Here is a 17,005-nt window from a genome sequence, read left to right on the forward strand (position 1 = left end):
CATGTTTGCATAGTAAGCTAACGATTAATAAGACGATGTCAGAGGAATTGGTGCGCAAATTATCATCACTCACAGATCAGTGCTGTTGCTCTCTATACACAGTTCGCGATTGCAAAGTGAAAGCAAAAAAACAAGCGCAAATTCAAACGCGATTTCAATATGTCACATATTGACAGTGGCTCACCGATGCCAATGACATAATTACCCAGCTACATTTCTGAAAGAATGCAAAAGCATTGACATATATTTTTCCTTCCTACAGTAGCCCGACGGGCAGGGAAGAGATAGATTTTAGAAGCATGCTTGTTGTTTTGGTCTTTGCACTAGGATGATGTCGGCGTAAATGTGCAGTCATATTCGTTGTGTTCCCACTATTGCTTTCAGGTTAATCTCATTGAAATGACCTTAACGCCACAACACGGCAAATCTCCGTTAACGAGCTACCGCTGATCGCCCCGTGCGTGGGGCTAGACGGCCAACAAGTTAACGAGCTAACTGCGCTAACACACTAGTTCCCACCCATGTAATTGAGCATTGCATGGCACATCCAACATACTGTTTTACTTTAGTCCATGACTCGCTTACCTTCAGGGTCATACATCACATGAAAACCAAAATAATTCCAAACGCCAGATCTGAATGAGGGTGGGGGAGGTGCCCTGCGCTCTTCCTTCTGACTATGCTGTCTGTGTTGAGCACTCAGTGGATCTGCGCTCGACAGTGCAGCCTAGGCGGAGTAGTCGAACGCAGATTCACTGAGTGCTCAACACAGACAGCATTGTCAGAAGGAAAGTTGATAAAATAAATTACAAATGTTGTATTGTTCGATACATATGCGTACCGAACCGAAAGCACTGTATCGAACGGTTCAATATCGATACGAATATCGTTGCACCCCTAATATATATATATATATATACATACACATATATATGTGTGTGTGTGTGTGTGTGTATATATATATATTTTACAATGTTTATTTATCGGATAAATTAACTTAAATGTCACTGTTATTATTGTTTAGATATTTATTTGTTTAGATTTACTCACGAACAAATAAAACACTGAGAAAAGCCAAACAATAATATCTTTAAGTTATCTAAGTGACTTATCATTTTTAACCAGAGTAGCGAAAGACCGCATTAATAATGGCTTATAAAGCATTTACAGATTAATTAAAAAAATATTGACATATGCAGCCATTTGTTTAACTGATGTGACAATGGAAATTAATTGTTGTTTAATGGAAAATTTGCTTGTGAAGCACAATTTTTTTTAGGATTGCAAAAAATTTACTTTTAAATTATCATAGTTTTTGTGAAATGTGGTTTTCTTTTAAAGGTAAAGGAAAAGTGCTGTTTTCAAGAAATTACTGTGTTAAACATTGTATGTTTGATAGTGAATATTTTAGAACATACAATAAATAAAACTCTTTACATTTCATGAAATCATAATGAAAGTGTTTATTGAATTAATACATCATAAGCAGACAATTTAACAGTTAGTTCATATTTTATGAACACTGCCAAAAAGTTCCAAAAGAATGTGTCTTATTCAGCACTTTCACCCTGAAAAAAATAATGAAAGGTAAAATTATTCAACGCATATTAACAGTAAGCAATTTATTGCGTGTTGTTTTTGTACAAGTATCTACACTCTCTACTCTCTTCAAATCAAAGCAAATTAATAATACAAAGCAAACAACATTCAACATTATATCAAACACTCATCTGATCAACATTAAATGTTGTGTAAACGAATTAGATGAATTACCTTTCCAGCATCACGGCTCTTGGCTCTCAGTTTGTTGACCTGAGATTCAGCAATGTCAGCACGCTCCTGAGCTTCCTCCATCTCATGTTGGACCTTTCTCAGTCTGGACATGTGGGTGTTGGCCTGTTCCTCCTGTTCAGTGCAATAATATGTTTTATTTAAAAACATATCTGATCATATATGAGAGATATCTCAGTTATGAAGCTGTGAATTCCATATGTAAAAATCACAAAACATTTCACTCACAGCCTCCTCAGCCTGTCTCTTGTAAGCCTTGACTTTGAGCTGTAGCTTGTCCACCAGATCCTGAAGTCTGACCAAATTCTTCTTGTCCTCCTCAGTCTGCATAAACAACAAACTGTTACTGACGGCTGAAGAAGAAAGAATTTAGGAACTTAAATGTAATAGATGTTTAGGTAAATGTGTAATCACCTGGTAGGTGAGCTCCTTCACTCTCCTCTCATATTTGCGGACTCCTTTAACAGCATCAGCTCCACGTCTCTGCTCAGCTTCAACTTCAGTTTCTAGTTCACGGACCTTTAATGCCATGATAAGTAATCAGCTTTTAATAAATATTAAGAGTAGAAAGAAAATGGGTGGAGATCATGTGATGGCATCAAAGTGTTTATTTAATACTTGAATAATAACTCAAGAATATATGCAGTACATACCCTGGACTCCAGTTTCTGGAGCTGCTTCTTGCCACCCTTCATGGCGAGGTTCTCTGCCTCATCCAGACGGTGCTGCAGGTCCTTGACTGTGACCTCCAGGTTCTTCTTCATCCTCTCCAGGTGAGCACTGGTGTCCTGCTCCTTCTTCAGCTCCTCAGCCATCATGGCAGCCTGAAAGTATGGGTGGTATTGGCATTATTGATCAAGCATGAACAAACATTTTGAAAAGATAAGATGCTTGTAAAGTACTAACTTACATCAGTGATAGCCTTTTTGGCCTTCTCCTCAGCATTTCTTGCTTCCTGAACTGCATCATCCACCTCACCCTGAACCTGGACAAGGTCAGCCTCCAGCTTCTTCTTGGTGTTCAAAAGACTGGTGTTCTGAATGAAAAAGAAACCGTTTTAATGCTGTGATTCTCACTCTCTGATGTCTCAAAGTTCTTGTAAAGTAATGAATACCAACCTGAGAGTGAAGCAGTCCAACACGCTCGCTAGCATCAACCAACTCCTGCTCAGCTACTTTGCGTCCTCTCTCTGTCTGCTCCAGAGCGGCTCTCAGCTCCTCAATCTCAGCCACCATCAGACCATTTCTGCGCTCCACCATGGCGACCTGCTCCTTCATGTCTTCCTGTCCTCTGACTGCGTCATCCAGGTGCAGCTGAGCATCCTGATGACAAATAAAACAAATGATATTATCATTGTTTGCTTGGAGGTTAATTAAAAAAAACACAAACACACACACAATCTACCAACTCACCTTGAGCTGTCCTTGGACATTCCTCAGTTGTTTCTGTGCCTCAGCAGCCTGTCTGTTGGCATGGCTCAGCTGAATCTCCATCTCATTCAGGTCTCCCTCCATCTTCTTCTTGACTCTCAGGGCATCATTCCTGCTCCTGACCTCAGCATCAAGAGTGCTCTGCATGGAGTCAATCACCCTCTGGCTGTTCCTCTTGATCTGCTCCATCTCCTCGTCCTTCTCTGACAGCTTCCTGTCAATCTCACCTTTTACCTGGTTTAGCTCAAGCTGAACACGAAGGATCTTGGCCTCCTCGTGCTCCAGAGTTCCCTTTAAATAAAGGTTTATTTCAAAATAAACTGGAGAAGGGATAGTTTTATAAATGTAATTACAAACAAAGTACACTTTTATAAAATACATTACCTCAGCTTCCTCCAGAGCTGTCTGAATTTCAGACTTCTCAGTCTCAACAGTCTTCTTGGCCTTTTCCAGCTCATGGATGCTCTTTCCAGTCTCACCAATCTGCTCAGTCAGATCTGAGATCTCCTCTACAGAGCAAACACAGCCAAGAGTTTTAGTACTTGGAGCTGATATATGCAAATGTTTTGGCCACAACATAACATATAAATGAATATAAACATTAGAATCATATCCATATGATCTATAGCAAGATAAGCGTACGCTGCAGGTTCTTGTTCTCTCTTTTCATGGTCTCAAGATGATCCAGAGCCTCTTCATATGAGTTCTTCATCTTGAACAACTCAGTGCTGAGAGAACGAGCCTCCTTTTGGGCTCCTTCCAGCTCTGCCTGGCTCTCCTCATACTTCTGCTTCCATTCTGCCAGGACCTAGATTAATTAAAAATGTATTAATTAAATAATTAGTTGTTGTAATGGGTGTAATTTCTCCTTTGATGATAGAGGTTATGTTTAAAACTTTACTTTATCAAAGTTCCTCTGCTTCTTGTCAAGGTTGGCAGCCAGAGCATTAGCTCTCTCCACATCAATCATGAGGTCCTCCACCTCACCCTGCAGCCTCTGCTTGGTCTTCTCCAGTGAGGCACACTTGGAGTTCACAGCCTCAATGGATTCCTCAGCCTCCTGCAGGCGCTGGGCAAGCTTTTTCCTGTTGTTAAAATATATATTTTTTTAAATTAAGGCTGAATTGTTTGGTTTTAAATCTGAAAACTAATTTAAACAATGAAAGTATGGTGACTTACTTGGACTCCTCCAGCTCCTCAGTTCGCTGGATGGCATCAGTCTCATATTTGGATCGCCACTGAGCCACCTCACTGTTGGCCTTGGACATTCCTCGCTGCAGCTCAGCCTTGGCCTCCTGCTCCTCCTCAAACTGCTCTCTCAGCAGATCACAGTCATGACGTGCTGACTGAACTGCATGAGCCAGGGCATTCTTGGCCTGTTGAAGTGACAGTTGATTTCAGATTTCGGGATTTTTTTTTTGTTGAAATCAATTTTAAAGTCTAATGCTGAGAGGATAACAAATTTAAGAGGTAAAACCTTAGAAAGATATTAGAGGATTATCTGTCTCAGAGTTACTGAGTGTCTCTGTAACTGATTAAAACTTGTCTCTGTTTTTATTAGTAAGTGCTGAAATTTAACAGAAGAGAGAAAACATTTCAGACCTTCACTTCCTCCTCAACGTGTCTCTTCAGTTCCTCAATCTGCTGAGTGAAGGCCTGCTTGCCCCTTGTGAGCTGAGAAACAAGAGCTTCTTTCTCCTCAAGCTGGCGACTGAACTCACCTGTAGTTAACACACATGTATTAAGCCCAGTTTGTTCCATTTCACCCACTGATTGGTTGTAGTTTTAGGTACCTGTAAATGACAAATTTCCAGAGACAGACTGTGTTTTTGTTATACATCACTTACCATTCTCTGTTTGAAGTCTCGCCTTCTGGGCATTAATGTCATTCAGCTGACGAACATTCTCATCATTTTTGGCTTTGAGTTCACTTAGTTGATCCTCAAGAGTCCTGCACATTTTCTCCAAGTTGCCCTGTCACCAAGTAATGCCATATCCATGTTAACAGTTAATGAGCTGCTTTGGCGGTCCTGAAATGTAAAAAAGAAAAAATCTGTTCTCTATAAATACTGTCCGCACCTTTGCTTTAGCAACAGCCTCCATGTTGCTGGAGAGGTCATCAATCTCCATCTTGTACTCGCTCTTCTCTTTCTCCAGCTTCTGTTTGACACGCTGGAGGTTGTCGATCTGCTCTCCGAGCTCTGCTACAGTGTCAGCCTGCTTCTTACGGAGAGCTGCTGCAGTAGCTTCATGCTGCAGAGTTGATTCCTCAAGATCACGACGCAGTTTCTGGAACTCAGCCTCTCGCTTCTTGTTCATCTCAATCTGAGCAGCTGTTGCTCCACCAGCTTCCTCGAGCCTCTCGCTGATCTCTTCAAGCTCCCTGGAGAGGTCGGCTCTCTGCTTCTCTACCTTAGCCCGAGCTGCCCTCTCAGCCTCAATCTCCTCTTCCAGCTCCTCAATACGAGCCTAGTTTGAAATTATTTGGATTTATCGATTAGAACCTAAACTAAACTAGGTTTTTGAATTATAATGAACAATATTCTTTATGAAGACTGGTCGTTAGTGTTACCTGAAGTTCTTTGATCTTCTTCTGAAGTTGAGCACCAAGGGATTGTTCATCTTCAATTTTGCTGAGAAGTTGGCTGATTTCAAAGTCCTTCCTTGGTGTGGAAGAAGTATGGTTTTACGATCATAGTCCATATGATTATTGCAATGCAGTGTGTGTAAAGAAAATTATTTACAAAAAAAGCCCTACTTCTTGATTTTCTCATCAGACTGCTGCTTGTCATTCTCCAGATCCATTATGGATTCCTGGGCCAGTTTCAGATCTCCCTCCAGCTTCCTCTTGGCTCTCTCAAGGTCCATGCGGAGCTTCTTCTCTTGCTCCAGTGAACCCTCAAGCTATAAAGTCATGTCAGTTGATTTAAGTGGTTGGTATGACAATGATTCAGCACTAAAATTCTTTCCATAAAAAACAAAAAACAACAACGTAATTTTTATAGTTTTCTTACATCATCAACTTGCTGTTCCAGCTTTGTTTTGGACTTGGTCAGAGTGTTGACTTTGTCCTCCTCTGCCTGGAGATCATCCAGTGTTTGCTGATGGGCCTCTTGTAAGGCTTTCTTCTCCTTAGTCAACTTGGCAATTGACTCATCTTGAGATGCCATCTCCTCTGTCAGGTTTTTCACCTGAAACAATGTGAATACATTAAGTTTAATTTTGTTCGAGATTTTGCTGATTATTTGATCGTTTAACATGTATATTCAAAGAACAACATTACATGTTTTAATTGAACTAAGTATACAATCAAAATGAACTGAACCTTGTTTTCTGTGGCATGTTTCTCCTTCTCCACTTTGGCCAAGGTGAGCTCCAAGTCATCAATGTCCTTCTTCAGCTCAGAGCATTCATCCTCCAGCTTCCTCTTCTTAGCAGTCAGCTCAGCATTGATTTCCTCTTCATCCTCCAGTCTCTCACTTGTCTCTTTGAGTTTTGCTTCAAGCTGGATTTTGCTCTTAATGAGCCCCTCACACCTTTCTTCAGCATCGGAGAGATTGTCAACTTCCTATAATACATGTTGAACACACAAGTTAGATTATTTGTGACAAAAGTGTAGTTAAAATCATAATTTTAACTACACTTTTGTTTTAGCAAATAAATAATCAGAGGGAGAGACAAACATGTGGTCTTTTTATATCTACCTTATATACATGAACTATAGGTGCAATGTATACTTTTCTCTACTACTTACTGCAGCCACTTGAAGTTGCAGGTCATTCTTCTCCTGCAGCAGGCTGACCATCTTCTCTTCCAGTTCCTTCTTCTTAGCCAGAGCAGCAGCCAGGTCTGTCTTCATCTTATCATAGTTCTCCTTCATGTTCTGCAACTCCTTCTCAGTCTCAGCACTCTTCAGAAGAGGCTTGATCTTGAAATATACTTTCAGCCATGGCCAGTTCTTGACATTCATGAAAGAACGGATGTTGTACTGGATGGTGTAGATAGATTCTCTAAAAACCAAACATGAGAGTGTTACTTTGTGTCGTCGGATCTTAATATGAGGAAGGAAATACAAAAGAGAATACAATAGAGTTTACTATGATAATGTTACCTCCTCTCCATCATCTTCACAAACTCTTTCCTCATGACGTATCCTCTGCAGAGAGCCTGAGTCATGGTCACCAGCTCAGCCAGTTTCTCATCTCTCAACTCCTCAAGAGTGCCCAGCAGACCAGCTTTGAAGAACACCTATTTAATCATTGAAAACATAAGTACAAGTACAAAGGGACAGTTTTTGTTAATGTCTATTAATATAATGAAGTGTACCTTTGTGTGCCCAAACATGTATTGTGTGTGATCCACATCAATGGAGCCAAGCAGCTTCTCTGAAGCTTTCTTGTTGTCAATGAACTGTCCCTCAGGGATGACACTGGCATTCAACACTTTGTATCTTCAAGAGAGATACAATTACAGTTGTTACTTAGATTTTTCTTCCATCATATTCAAGTTTGTCCTTTACAACAACCATGAAACCATTTTTCCTTTCCAATATTGTAATGTGCTGTCACCTCTGCTTGAAGTCACCATAGAGGATTCTGCTGGGGAAACCCTTTCTGCAGATTCTGATGCCCTCCAGTACACCGTTACACCTCAGCTGGTGGATGACCAGGAAGTTCTCCATAAGGCCTGAGAGTCAGAAATGCATAATGTTTCAAATCTTTTCTATATTCTTACTGTCATTTTTACAGTTAATATTACTGTAGGGTACCTGGGGTCTTTGTCTCATTGGGAATCAGGCAACGGACAAAGTGAGGATGAGTGCTTCTTAAGTTGGTCATCAGCTTGGCCAGATTCTCCTGTAGATCAGCATCATTAGATAATAGGTTGATACTATTTAAAAATGAGCATTTAATTTACACACATATCTATATCTATCTATATATCTCTATATATATCTATATCTATATCTATATCTATATATATATATATATATATATATATATATATATATATATATATATATCAACATTCGAAAGAAGGGACTGCTCTCACAGCTAGAGATTGACGAGGTACAACACAAATGCTACGGCAAGGAGGAGTCAGGACGCCAGGTCAAGGGGGAGATATCATCACCCCCACCCGAGATTGGGTACATAGCCCCAAGTGCGATAGGAGAAGGATCATTGAGTGCGAGAGGAACTGACCTGAAAAATAGGATCATGGCCAAGCTTGAAACCTGGATCCCCCATAGCCGGTTACCAAGATTACGTGAAGTACCCTCAGAAGGTCTGCTAGATGATGGTAATGCAGCACTACGGACAATACCTACAACCACGATTACCGACACTAACAAGCTGATCTACAATACGGCAGCAGTGATCAGTGAGATGCTTGGCTACAAGTTGAACAGCCACAAGGGGCAGTACCCTCCATGGAGGAGGAGGCTAGAGGGCAAGATCAAAGTAGCACGGAGGGAGGTTAGCCAACTAACGGAGTTGCAGAAATACAGCAAGCTGTCCATACCTGAGGCCTTGGAAACTGCCAAGCAAAGACTCACAGCCTTGGCCACCCGGTTGAGGAGGTACACCAGAGAGATAGAAGGCAGGAGAATAAACCAGCTGTTCTCCACAGAACCAGCAAAGGTGTACTCTCAGTGGCAAGGGAACAATAATAATAAGAGAACAGCACCACCAAGGCTGGAGACGGAGCAATACTGGAAGAGCATATGGGAGAAGGATGCAATCCATAACGGCAATGCTCAGTGGCTAGTGGATCTGAGGGCAGACCACAGCGACCTCCCTGAACAGGGTCCAGTAACCATCACAGTGGCAGATATCCAAGAAAGGGTCTCCAGTATGAAGAGTTGGACAGCACCAGGGCCCGACATGGTTCATGCCTACTGGCTAAAGAAGCTGACTGCACTCCACGAGTGTCTGGCAGCACAAATGAACCAGCTGCTAGTTAACGAGAGACACCCGGAATCAAATCATATCGCATCATATCGGCTAAGATGAACAGGCACATGGGTCAATACATGAGCGGGACACAGAAAGGAATTGGCAAGAATACCAGAGGTGCAAAACACCAGCTACTGGTAGACAGAACAGTCAGCCGAGACTGCAAGACCAGACTGACCAACCTGTGCACTGTCTGGATTGATTACAAGAAGGCCTATGACTCAATGCCCCACAGCTGGATACTGGAATGCCTAGAATTGTACAAGATCAATGGGACCCTAAGAGCCTTCATCAGGAACTCAATGGGGATGTGGCGTACAACACTGGAGGCCAACTCCAAGCCCATAGCACAAGTCACCATCAAGTGCGGGATCTCCCAAGGAGATGCTCTGTCCCCACTGCTGTTCTGCATAGGCCTGAACCCCCTCAGTGAGATCATTAACAAGACTGGCTACGGATACCGATTACGGAACGGAGCAGTTGTCAGCCACCTCCTGTACATGGATGACATCAAGCTGTATGCCAAGAGTGAACGAGACATCGATTCACTGATCCACACTACCAGGCTATACAGCAATGACATTGGAATGTCGTTCGGACTGGAGAAGTGTAGTCGGATGGTAACAAAGAGAGGGAAGGTAGTCAGAACTGAGGGGATTGAACTACCAGAAGGCAACATTGCAGACATAGAGGACAGTTACAAGTACCTGGGGATCCCGCAGGGGAATGGGAACAATGAAGAGGCCGCTAGAAAAGCTGCAACCACCAAGTACCTGCAGAGGGTCAGGCAAGTCCTGAGTAGTCAGCTGAATGGTAAGAACAAGATCCGGGTCATCAACAAGTACGCCCTGCCCGTGATCAGGTACCCTGCTGGGGTAATAGGCTGGCCAAAGGAGGAGATAGAAGCCACTGACATAAAGACAAGAAAGCTCCTTACCATGCATGGAGGGTTTCACCCCAAGTCCAGCACCCTGAGGCTGTACGCTTGGACATTCCTCAGTTGTTTCTGTGCCTCAGCGGGAGCAGAAGGAAGGGGGCCGGGGACTGGTGAGTGTCAGCACCACAGTCCAGGATGAGACAACGAACATCCAAGAATACATTGGGAAGATGGCCCCAACTGACCGATTGCTCAGTGAATACCTCAGGCAGCAGAAACCCAAGAAAGAGGAGGGAGACGAGGAACCATCATGGAAGGATAGGCCCCTGCACGGTATGTACCACCGGCAGATAGAGGAGGTGGCTGATATCCAGAAATCCTACCAGTGGCTGGACAAAGCTGGACTGAAAGACAGCACAGAGGCACTAATCATGGCAGCACAAGAACAAGCTCTGAGTACAAGATCCATAGAGGCTGGGGTCTATCACACCAGGCAAGACCCCAGGTGCAGGCTGTGTAAAGATGCCCCAGAGATAATCTAGCACATAACAGCAGGGTGCAAGATGCTAGCAGACAAGGCATACATGGAACGCCATAACCAAGTGGCCGGCATAGTGTACAGGAACATCTGTGCCGAGTATAACCTGGAAGTCCCGAGGTCAAAATGGGAGATGCCCCCAAGGGTGGTGGAGAATGACCGAGCTAAGATCCTGTGGGACTTCCAGATACAGACGGACAAAATGGTGGTGGCTAATCAACCGGACATAGTGGTGGTAGACAAACAGAAGAAGACGGCCGTAGTGATCGATGTAGCGGTTCCCAATGACAGCAATATCAGGAAGAAAGAACACGAGAAGCTGGAGAAATACCAAGGGCTCAGAGAAGAGCTCGAGAGGATGTGGAGGGTGAAGGTAATGGTGGTCCCCGTGGTAATCGGAGCACTAGGTGCGGTGACTCCCAAGCTAGGCGAGTGGCTCCAGCAGATCCCGGGAATAACATCAGAGATCTCTGTCCAGAAGAGCGCAGTCCTGGGAACAGCTAAGATACTGCGCAGGACCCTCAAGCTCCCAGGCCTCTGGTAGAGGACCCGAGCTTGAAGGATAAACTGCCCGCAGGGGCGTGCTGGGTGTTTTTATATATATATATATATATATAAAAAAAAAACACAGACAAAAAAAACCATATATATATATATATATATATATATATATATATATATATATATATATATATATATATATATATATATATATATATATATATATATATATATATATATATAAATAAATCTATACATACTCTGAAAAGAGCAGACACGGTCTGGAAGGAACCACCCTTCTTCTTGCCACCCTTCTTGCCACCACCACCAGCAGCCTCTGTTTTCATAAACAGTAAATTTCATTACTGGAATTGAAAAAATATTTTTCACTGTATAATTTTAGCCTGCAGTATGCACATTGTAGCTATCTGTACTGGACATGGGAGTTTGTGAGCACTTTTTTTTCTTACCTTCAGCTCCAGCATGGGCTGCGTACAGGAAGCCCAGCAGTTTGTTTGAAGACTTCTGGTAGAGCTGCACAACTGAGTCATTCAGTGGGTCCTTGTTCTTGTCCAGCCAGCCAGTGATATTGTAGTCCACTGTACCAGCATAGTGAACCAGGGAGAAGTGTGCCTCAGCCTTGCCCTTTCCAGGCTTTGGTTTCTCAAATGCTTTGGTCTTGCCAAGATGCTGATCGTGCAGCTTGTTCTTGAACGTTGTGTCAGAGGCCTTGGGGAACATGCACTCCTCTTCAAGGATGGAGAAGATGCCCATTGGCTGAGAAAATGGCACAAATCATATTAAAATTTCAAGGGAGGTAACATATGCAACCACATGTACATTTCTTCCTGAGCAGCTGTTTACCTTCTCAATAAGCTCAATGCAAGCAGCCAAGTCCATACCAAAGTCAATGAACTCCCATATAATGCCTTCTTTCTTGTACTCCTCTTGCTCCAGGACAAACATGTGATGGTTGAAAAACTGTTGCAGTTTCTCATTGGTGAAGTTGATGCAGAGTTGCTCCAAGCTGTTGAACTGTAATAATACAACCATGTCTAACTTCATGGCAATAAAGTCTTTAAAGTTTAAGAAATGTGTTGAAATGTTTCAAGTGCTCACATCAAAGATCTCAAACCCAGCGATATCCAGCACTCCAATGAAGAACTGTCTGGGCTGCTTTGTGTCCAGCATCTCATTGATACGGATAACCATCCACAAGAACATTTTCTCATAGATAGATTTGCACAGAGCCGAGACAGCATTGTTGACCTGGCAAACAAGAATTTATAATTATACAAAACCATATGAATACAGCTATAATGTTTATAATTATAATATGATTATACAAGTCTCCCTTTTATGAATTACCTGTGGGACGGTCTGACCTTTGGTCACCATCTCATTGCCAACCTTGACTCTTGGGTAGCACAAAGCTTTCAGCATATCAGCCGAGTTCAGGCCCAATAGGTACGCAATCTTGTCAGCCACTGTTGGATTAAAACAAATCATTATAATACCTAATAAATACAAATACTTCAAACATTTCTCCATTATAGAAATTTTTCACAATACCCTCGGTGCCATCAGGTTCAGCCTGCTCTTCACGCTGCTTCTGCTTGAATTTCATGTTGCCATGATGCATCACAGCACCAGTCAGCTTGTAGATGCTTAACTTCTCTTCACCAGTAAAGCCCAAGATGTCAATAGCAGTCTGTAAGAAAAAAATGAAATCAGCTATCAATAAATAAAACAAAAGAAGATATTTATGGTTAAGTATAAGATTCTGTGTCAAATGTGATTTTACATCTGTTGCAATGAACTCCTCCACATCATCGATGCTCTTGACAGTGATTTCACCCTGACTGATCATTGGATAGTCATAAGGGTTAGTTGTGATCAGAAGAGCCTCTGAAAGGAGAAATGAAGTTAACTTGTTTTTTGCTTAGAATGTGATTTTAATGGTTTTAAAATTTAAATTTAGGTGTCCTGTCAGCATACCCAGAAGCTCAGGCTTGTGGCCTGTCATCAGCTGATAGAAGATATGGTAGCTCCTCTCAGCAGACAACTGGAAGGTGACACGGGACTTCTCCAGCAGATCTAAGGACAACAGATTAATTTTGACACTGTAGACATGAGACATCACAGTCAAAACTGCAAAATGGATCATACATGCATTTATTTCCTTGGCTGTCATTGGGCGTGTTTGAAACTTTTTTCAGTTCTGTTGCTTTACTTATAACGTGCTTCACAGTATACCTTATTATACTTTAAATGTTCCGTGAAGTTGCAATATGTTCCTACTTATACTTACACACGATAACTGCTGGGTTACAGTATATAACTTATATATATAGCGTAACCACACTGTTCATGCATCCGTGTGTTCCACCACAACAGACAATATTACTTCTTCTGAAATTAAGTGACTCATCTCTTTATGTGCTGTAAAATAATTTCTATCACAGATAATGGTAATTTACACTGTGGTTCAAACTTACATGTTTCAATATCAGCTGAAGACAGCTTGCCAGATGTGCCAAAGTGAATCCTGATGAATTTACCCTACAGGGGTAGATCTTTATTAATATTGCCTTTCATGAGAGCAAGTAGTAAAAAGCTCATTTACATTAACTCATTTTAATCACTTACAAATCGAGAGGAGTTGTCATTCCTCACAGTCTTGGCATTACCGTAGGCCTCCAACAGAGGGTTGGCAGCAACAATCTGATCCTCAAGAGAGCCCTGCAAGAATATATTGTTTTTATGTGAGCTGATCTTCCAAAATTGATTTTCTTTTTCTGTCACAAAGACTTTGACGCAGAATAAAGAATCTACCTGCATTTTGCCAGGTGTTGGCTCAGCCTTCTTAGCTCCAAGAGCTGCAATTGTTGCAAAGTACTGGATGACACGTTTGGTGTTGACAGTCTTTCCCGCACCGGATTCTCCACTGGGGTTTAGGGGACACATTGTTAAAATGCCTTTATATCGTTTTTATATATTTTGCATACAGTTTTTATTATACTCACGTAATCAGGACAGACTGGTTCTCACGATCTAAAAGAAAAACATATAAGCATGTCTTGAATAATCTTAGTATTCATTTATTTCCTATCACTTATAAGTAGCTATGTGGTAAGAAGCAATTTTTTTCACGCAATGATTAATGGTCATCTCTTTAAGTAGAAGTCCTAAATGCATTTTGTTTTATTTCATTATATATTTTTTGTTTATCTGAACACATACGTGTGTGTGTGTATATCTACATATATATTCGTATCTGTAAATGAAAATATATGTAGTGTGTATATATTGTTTTTTGTTTTATATGTCTGAAACAAATAAAGATACAACAACAACAACATTTAAAGGCTTTAATAGGAAATTGAGCTTACCAGTGAGCATGGCCTGATAGGCATTGTCAGAGATGGAGAAGATGTGGGGTGGAGCCTCAATCCTCTTCTTTCCTCTGTATCCTGCTACACATGTAGCATCATATACAGGAAGCCACTTGTAGGGATTGACGACAACGCAGAACAACCCAGAGTAGGTCTGTATCATAGACAATAAATATCATTTAAACATTTACAGATCAGCATGATACTTTCCTCTCACACACAGCAATGTGAAAACTTACGTAGATCATCCATGATGCATAACGCTCTTTGAGGTTAAACAACACAGATGGCTCATTAAGGTGGGTCATCATGGCCATGTCCTCCATCTTATCAAACTTTGGAGGGTTTCTAGGGTAGATTTCATCCTCCTTTACAGTGACCGTCTGAATAGATTTTAATGATCCATCAGACAACTTCATCTTTCACAGTTCGGCATTATATATTTAACAAACAGATAAAGTACATAGATTATTCATCTACCTTTCCTCCGTCTGTCTCAACAGTGGCTTTACCACCCTCCTTCTTGGTAAGTTTCCCCTTGACATACATCTCATCAGTATCAGTCACAAAGAAGGCCGTCTTGGCATCAAATGGAGCAGTCTGGGCCTCAATCCTCTCCTTTTCTGGCTTGCGGAGGTAAATGGCCGCTGGGCCATACTGCGCCATCTCCGCGTCTGTGCTCATGGTGGCACTTTACTAGAGACTGAAAATATGATGGATTGACACATAATTCAAATACTGTACTTATTATACAAACCATAATTAACATCCATTCTTTTTGATTCGTGGAGTTTACCTCAGCTGATGCAAACAGAAATTCCTTAATATCCTGTGTATGTCAAGGTGCTATAAAATAAGTAAAGGTATATCAATGGACACTTTACTCTTTAGTTTAAGAATCAATTCAAAAAGCAAAATTTTCAATGCCATTAAAAAATATAATAACCCAACACTTAAAAGTGTAAAATATAAACTTAATGAGAGCATATAATACACAGTAGATAAAACATGGTAGCTGAATCCTTTACTGTACTCACCCGTCTTAGATGCCCGTCAGCTAGAGCAAATGTCCAGAGCTGCTGCTTTTATAAACAACGACTCTGCTTCCTCAGCAATTACACTCTCCTTAGTTTGGTCATGAATGTCTGACACCTTGCTTCTTGATACTGATATGGTCAAAAATAAATGAATTACTTTGATTAATTTTCCACATATGAAATCCTTCTTTTCTTATAAAACATATTTTTTAAATTAAAAAAAATAAAATGTAAAATTCTCATGTTAATATAGCTGGATTCCTTAATGAAAAAAAATATTGTCAATGTATTTTGGTTCATATATTCCTTCAAATGATTATGCCCCTAAAAATGGAAAATGTACGAAATTTTAACAGAATAGTTAGTGGTAAATCACAACAGTGCTCTGCATGGTTTGTGGGTTATTCATTCCAGTAAATCTTGAAGATAAATTGATATTAACTTGACACAGTATTTAATAAGCTTGTCTGTGCGCCCAAGTATCTTTGATATTTTGATATCCAGTTTTAAACTTGCAGTGCCACTGGTGTATAGTTACATGACATAAAAATCCAAGACATCTGGTATAAAATTCAGAGTCAGACTTTCTGTTATTGCCAGAAAGGTGTTATATATAGCCACTGGGAACATAATATTAGGTACTTTAATACTATAAAATAGCTTGGTATGATTACATTTAATATCTAGTTGGATACAAATGAACATACAGTGTTTAGGTTCCAATTTTGATGAACTAAGTGATAAATTGTTGCTGGATGGGAACATCTGGGATCACAGCCAGGATTAGCTTTCATTTCCAAAGCTTGCAGAGACTTGTCTTAATGTTTGCTATCTTTCTAGCAGGACACGAGATACTATCATGGTCAAAAATAAATCCAGCAAAGGGTGGAAGGAGTGATTTGTGGTCGGCTCAAAAGATAGATATGTTCATTTTTCAACATCATAGGGATTAGGATTAAAGACAAGAAATTAATCATTTGAGCTTATCTATTTGATTTTCAAGTTTTTTTTCATGAAGAGTAGTCAGGTGTCAAAAGCAATATGTTGTGTGTTTTCACTCTAATTCCAAGGGCCAGGTGGAATTACAACTGCAGAGCAGACACAGCATTACAACCAAAAATGGAAACATTTTACTCTGCTTTTTTTAGCCCTAGTATTACAGAAGAACACATTACACAGATTGCAGTCTAATGTTGTAGTGCTTTGCGAGGTGTAGAGTATTAAGTGTTTAATGTCATAATACTCTGAGGAACCCCCTCTCTGTGCGCCCCTAAATTTATGGATGCTCTTCAATGCATCCATCAAAATATGAATGTATGTAAATGTTACAGAATTCATTCTGTTGTTGTGATTTGGCACTATATAAATAACATTGAATTTAATTTAATTGAATTCAAAGACAATGGCAGTTGGAATAAACGCATTGAGGCAATTGTACCGCTGAGTTTAAAGTTTAAAGATGAATTGAGGGGAGAAAAC

At 40.8% G+C, this 17,005-nt stretch overlaps 2 protein-coding genes across 2 annotated transcripts; both read right to left on the minus strand.

Annotated features, from left to right (window-relative positions):
• Positions 1 to 1,438: 1,438 nt before the first annotated feature.
• LOC146633882 (uncharacterized) lies at positions 1,439 to 2,615 on the minus strand. Its single transcript, XM_085351699.1, has 5 exons — positions 2,445 to 2,615; positions 2,206 to 2,310; positions 2,020 to 2,115; positions 1,774 to 1,905; positions 1,439 to 1,568 (listed from the first exon to the last, which is right to left on the minus strand). The coding sequence occupies exons 1-5, from the start codon at positions 2,607 to 2,609 to the stop codon at positions 1,551 to 1,553; spliced, it is 516 nt and encodes a 171-aa protein (XP_085207825.1). The 5' UTR covers positions 2,610 to 2,615; the 3' UTR covers positions 1,439 to 1,550.
• Positions 2,616 to 2,692: 77 nt separating this feature from the next.
• Positions 2,693 to 15,547, minus strand: LOC146633883 (myosin heavy chain, fast skeletal muscle-like). Its single transcript, XM_085351692.1, has 35 exons — positions 15,527 to 15,547; positions 15,286 to 15,335; positions 14,970 to 15,192; positions 14,729 to 14,872; positions 14,487 to 14,643; positions 14,121 to 14,148; positions 13,744 to 14,041; positions 13,593 to 13,656; positions 13,093 to 13,191; positions 12,899 to 13,002; positions 12,667 to 12,805; positions 12,463 to 12,581; positions 12,214 to 12,363; positions 11,959 to 12,129; positions 11,565 to 11,871; positions 11,355 to 11,431; positions 7,990 to 8,077; positions 7,790 to 7,907; positions 7,548 to 7,671; positions 7,333 to 7,469; positions 6,976 to 7,231; positions 6,547 to 6,789; positions 6,236 to 6,412; positions 5,980 to 6,125; positions 5,794 to 5,884; positions 5,301 to 5,690; positions 5,069 to 5,195; positions 4,824 to 4,942; positions 4,401 to 4,597; positions 4,123 to 4,306; positions 3,864 to 4,029; positions 3,606 to 3,730; positions 3,204 to 3,512; positions 2,910 to 3,113; positions 2,693 to 2,827 (listed from the first exon to the last, which is right to left on the minus strand). The coding sequence occupies exons 3-35, from the start codon at positions 15,171 to 15,173 to the stop codon at positions 2,693 to 2,695; spliced, it is 5,397 nt and encodes a 1,798-aa protein (XP_085207818.1). The 5' UTR covers positions 15,174 to 15,192; positions 15,286 to 15,335; positions 15,527 to 15,547.
• Positions 15,548 to 17,005: the final 1,458 nt, after the last annotated feature.

This window comes from Diplotaxodon limnothrissa, linkage group LG4 (genome assembly GCF_057381915.1).
Source record: "Diplotaxodon limnothrissa isolate DT_005_m linkage group LG4, D_limnothrissa_male_GT1.1, whole genome shotgun sequence".
NCBI lineage: Eukaryota > Metazoa > Chordata > Actinopteri > Cichliformes > Cichlidae > Diplotaxodon > Diplotaxodon limnothrissa.

Coding starts and splice junctions, on each gene's coding strand:
- LOC146633882 (XM_085351699.1), bottom strand. CDS start 2,609: ATGATGGCTGAGGAGCTGAAGAAGGAGCAGGACACCAGTGCTCACCTG. Junction 2,311..2,444: donor TCCAGAAACTGGAGTCCAGG/GTATGTACTGCA, acceptor ATGGCATTAAAG/GTCCGTGAACTAGAAACTGA. Junction 2,116..2,205: donor TGAAGGAGCTCACCTACCAG/GTGATTACACAT, acceptor TTGTTTATGCAG/ACTGAGGAGGACAAGAAGAA.
- LOC146633883 (XM_085351692.1), bottom strand. CDS start 15,173: ATGAGCACAGACGCGGAGATGGCGCAGTATGGCCCAGCGGCCATTTAC. Junction 7,232..7,332: donor GTGAAGATGATGGAGAGGAG/GTAACATTATCA, acceptor TTTGGTTTTTAG/AGAATCTATCTACACCATCC. Junction 5,885..5,979: donor TCTGATGAGAAAATCAAGAA/GTAGGGCTTTTT, acceptor TTCCACACCAAG/GAAGGACTTTGAAATCAGCC.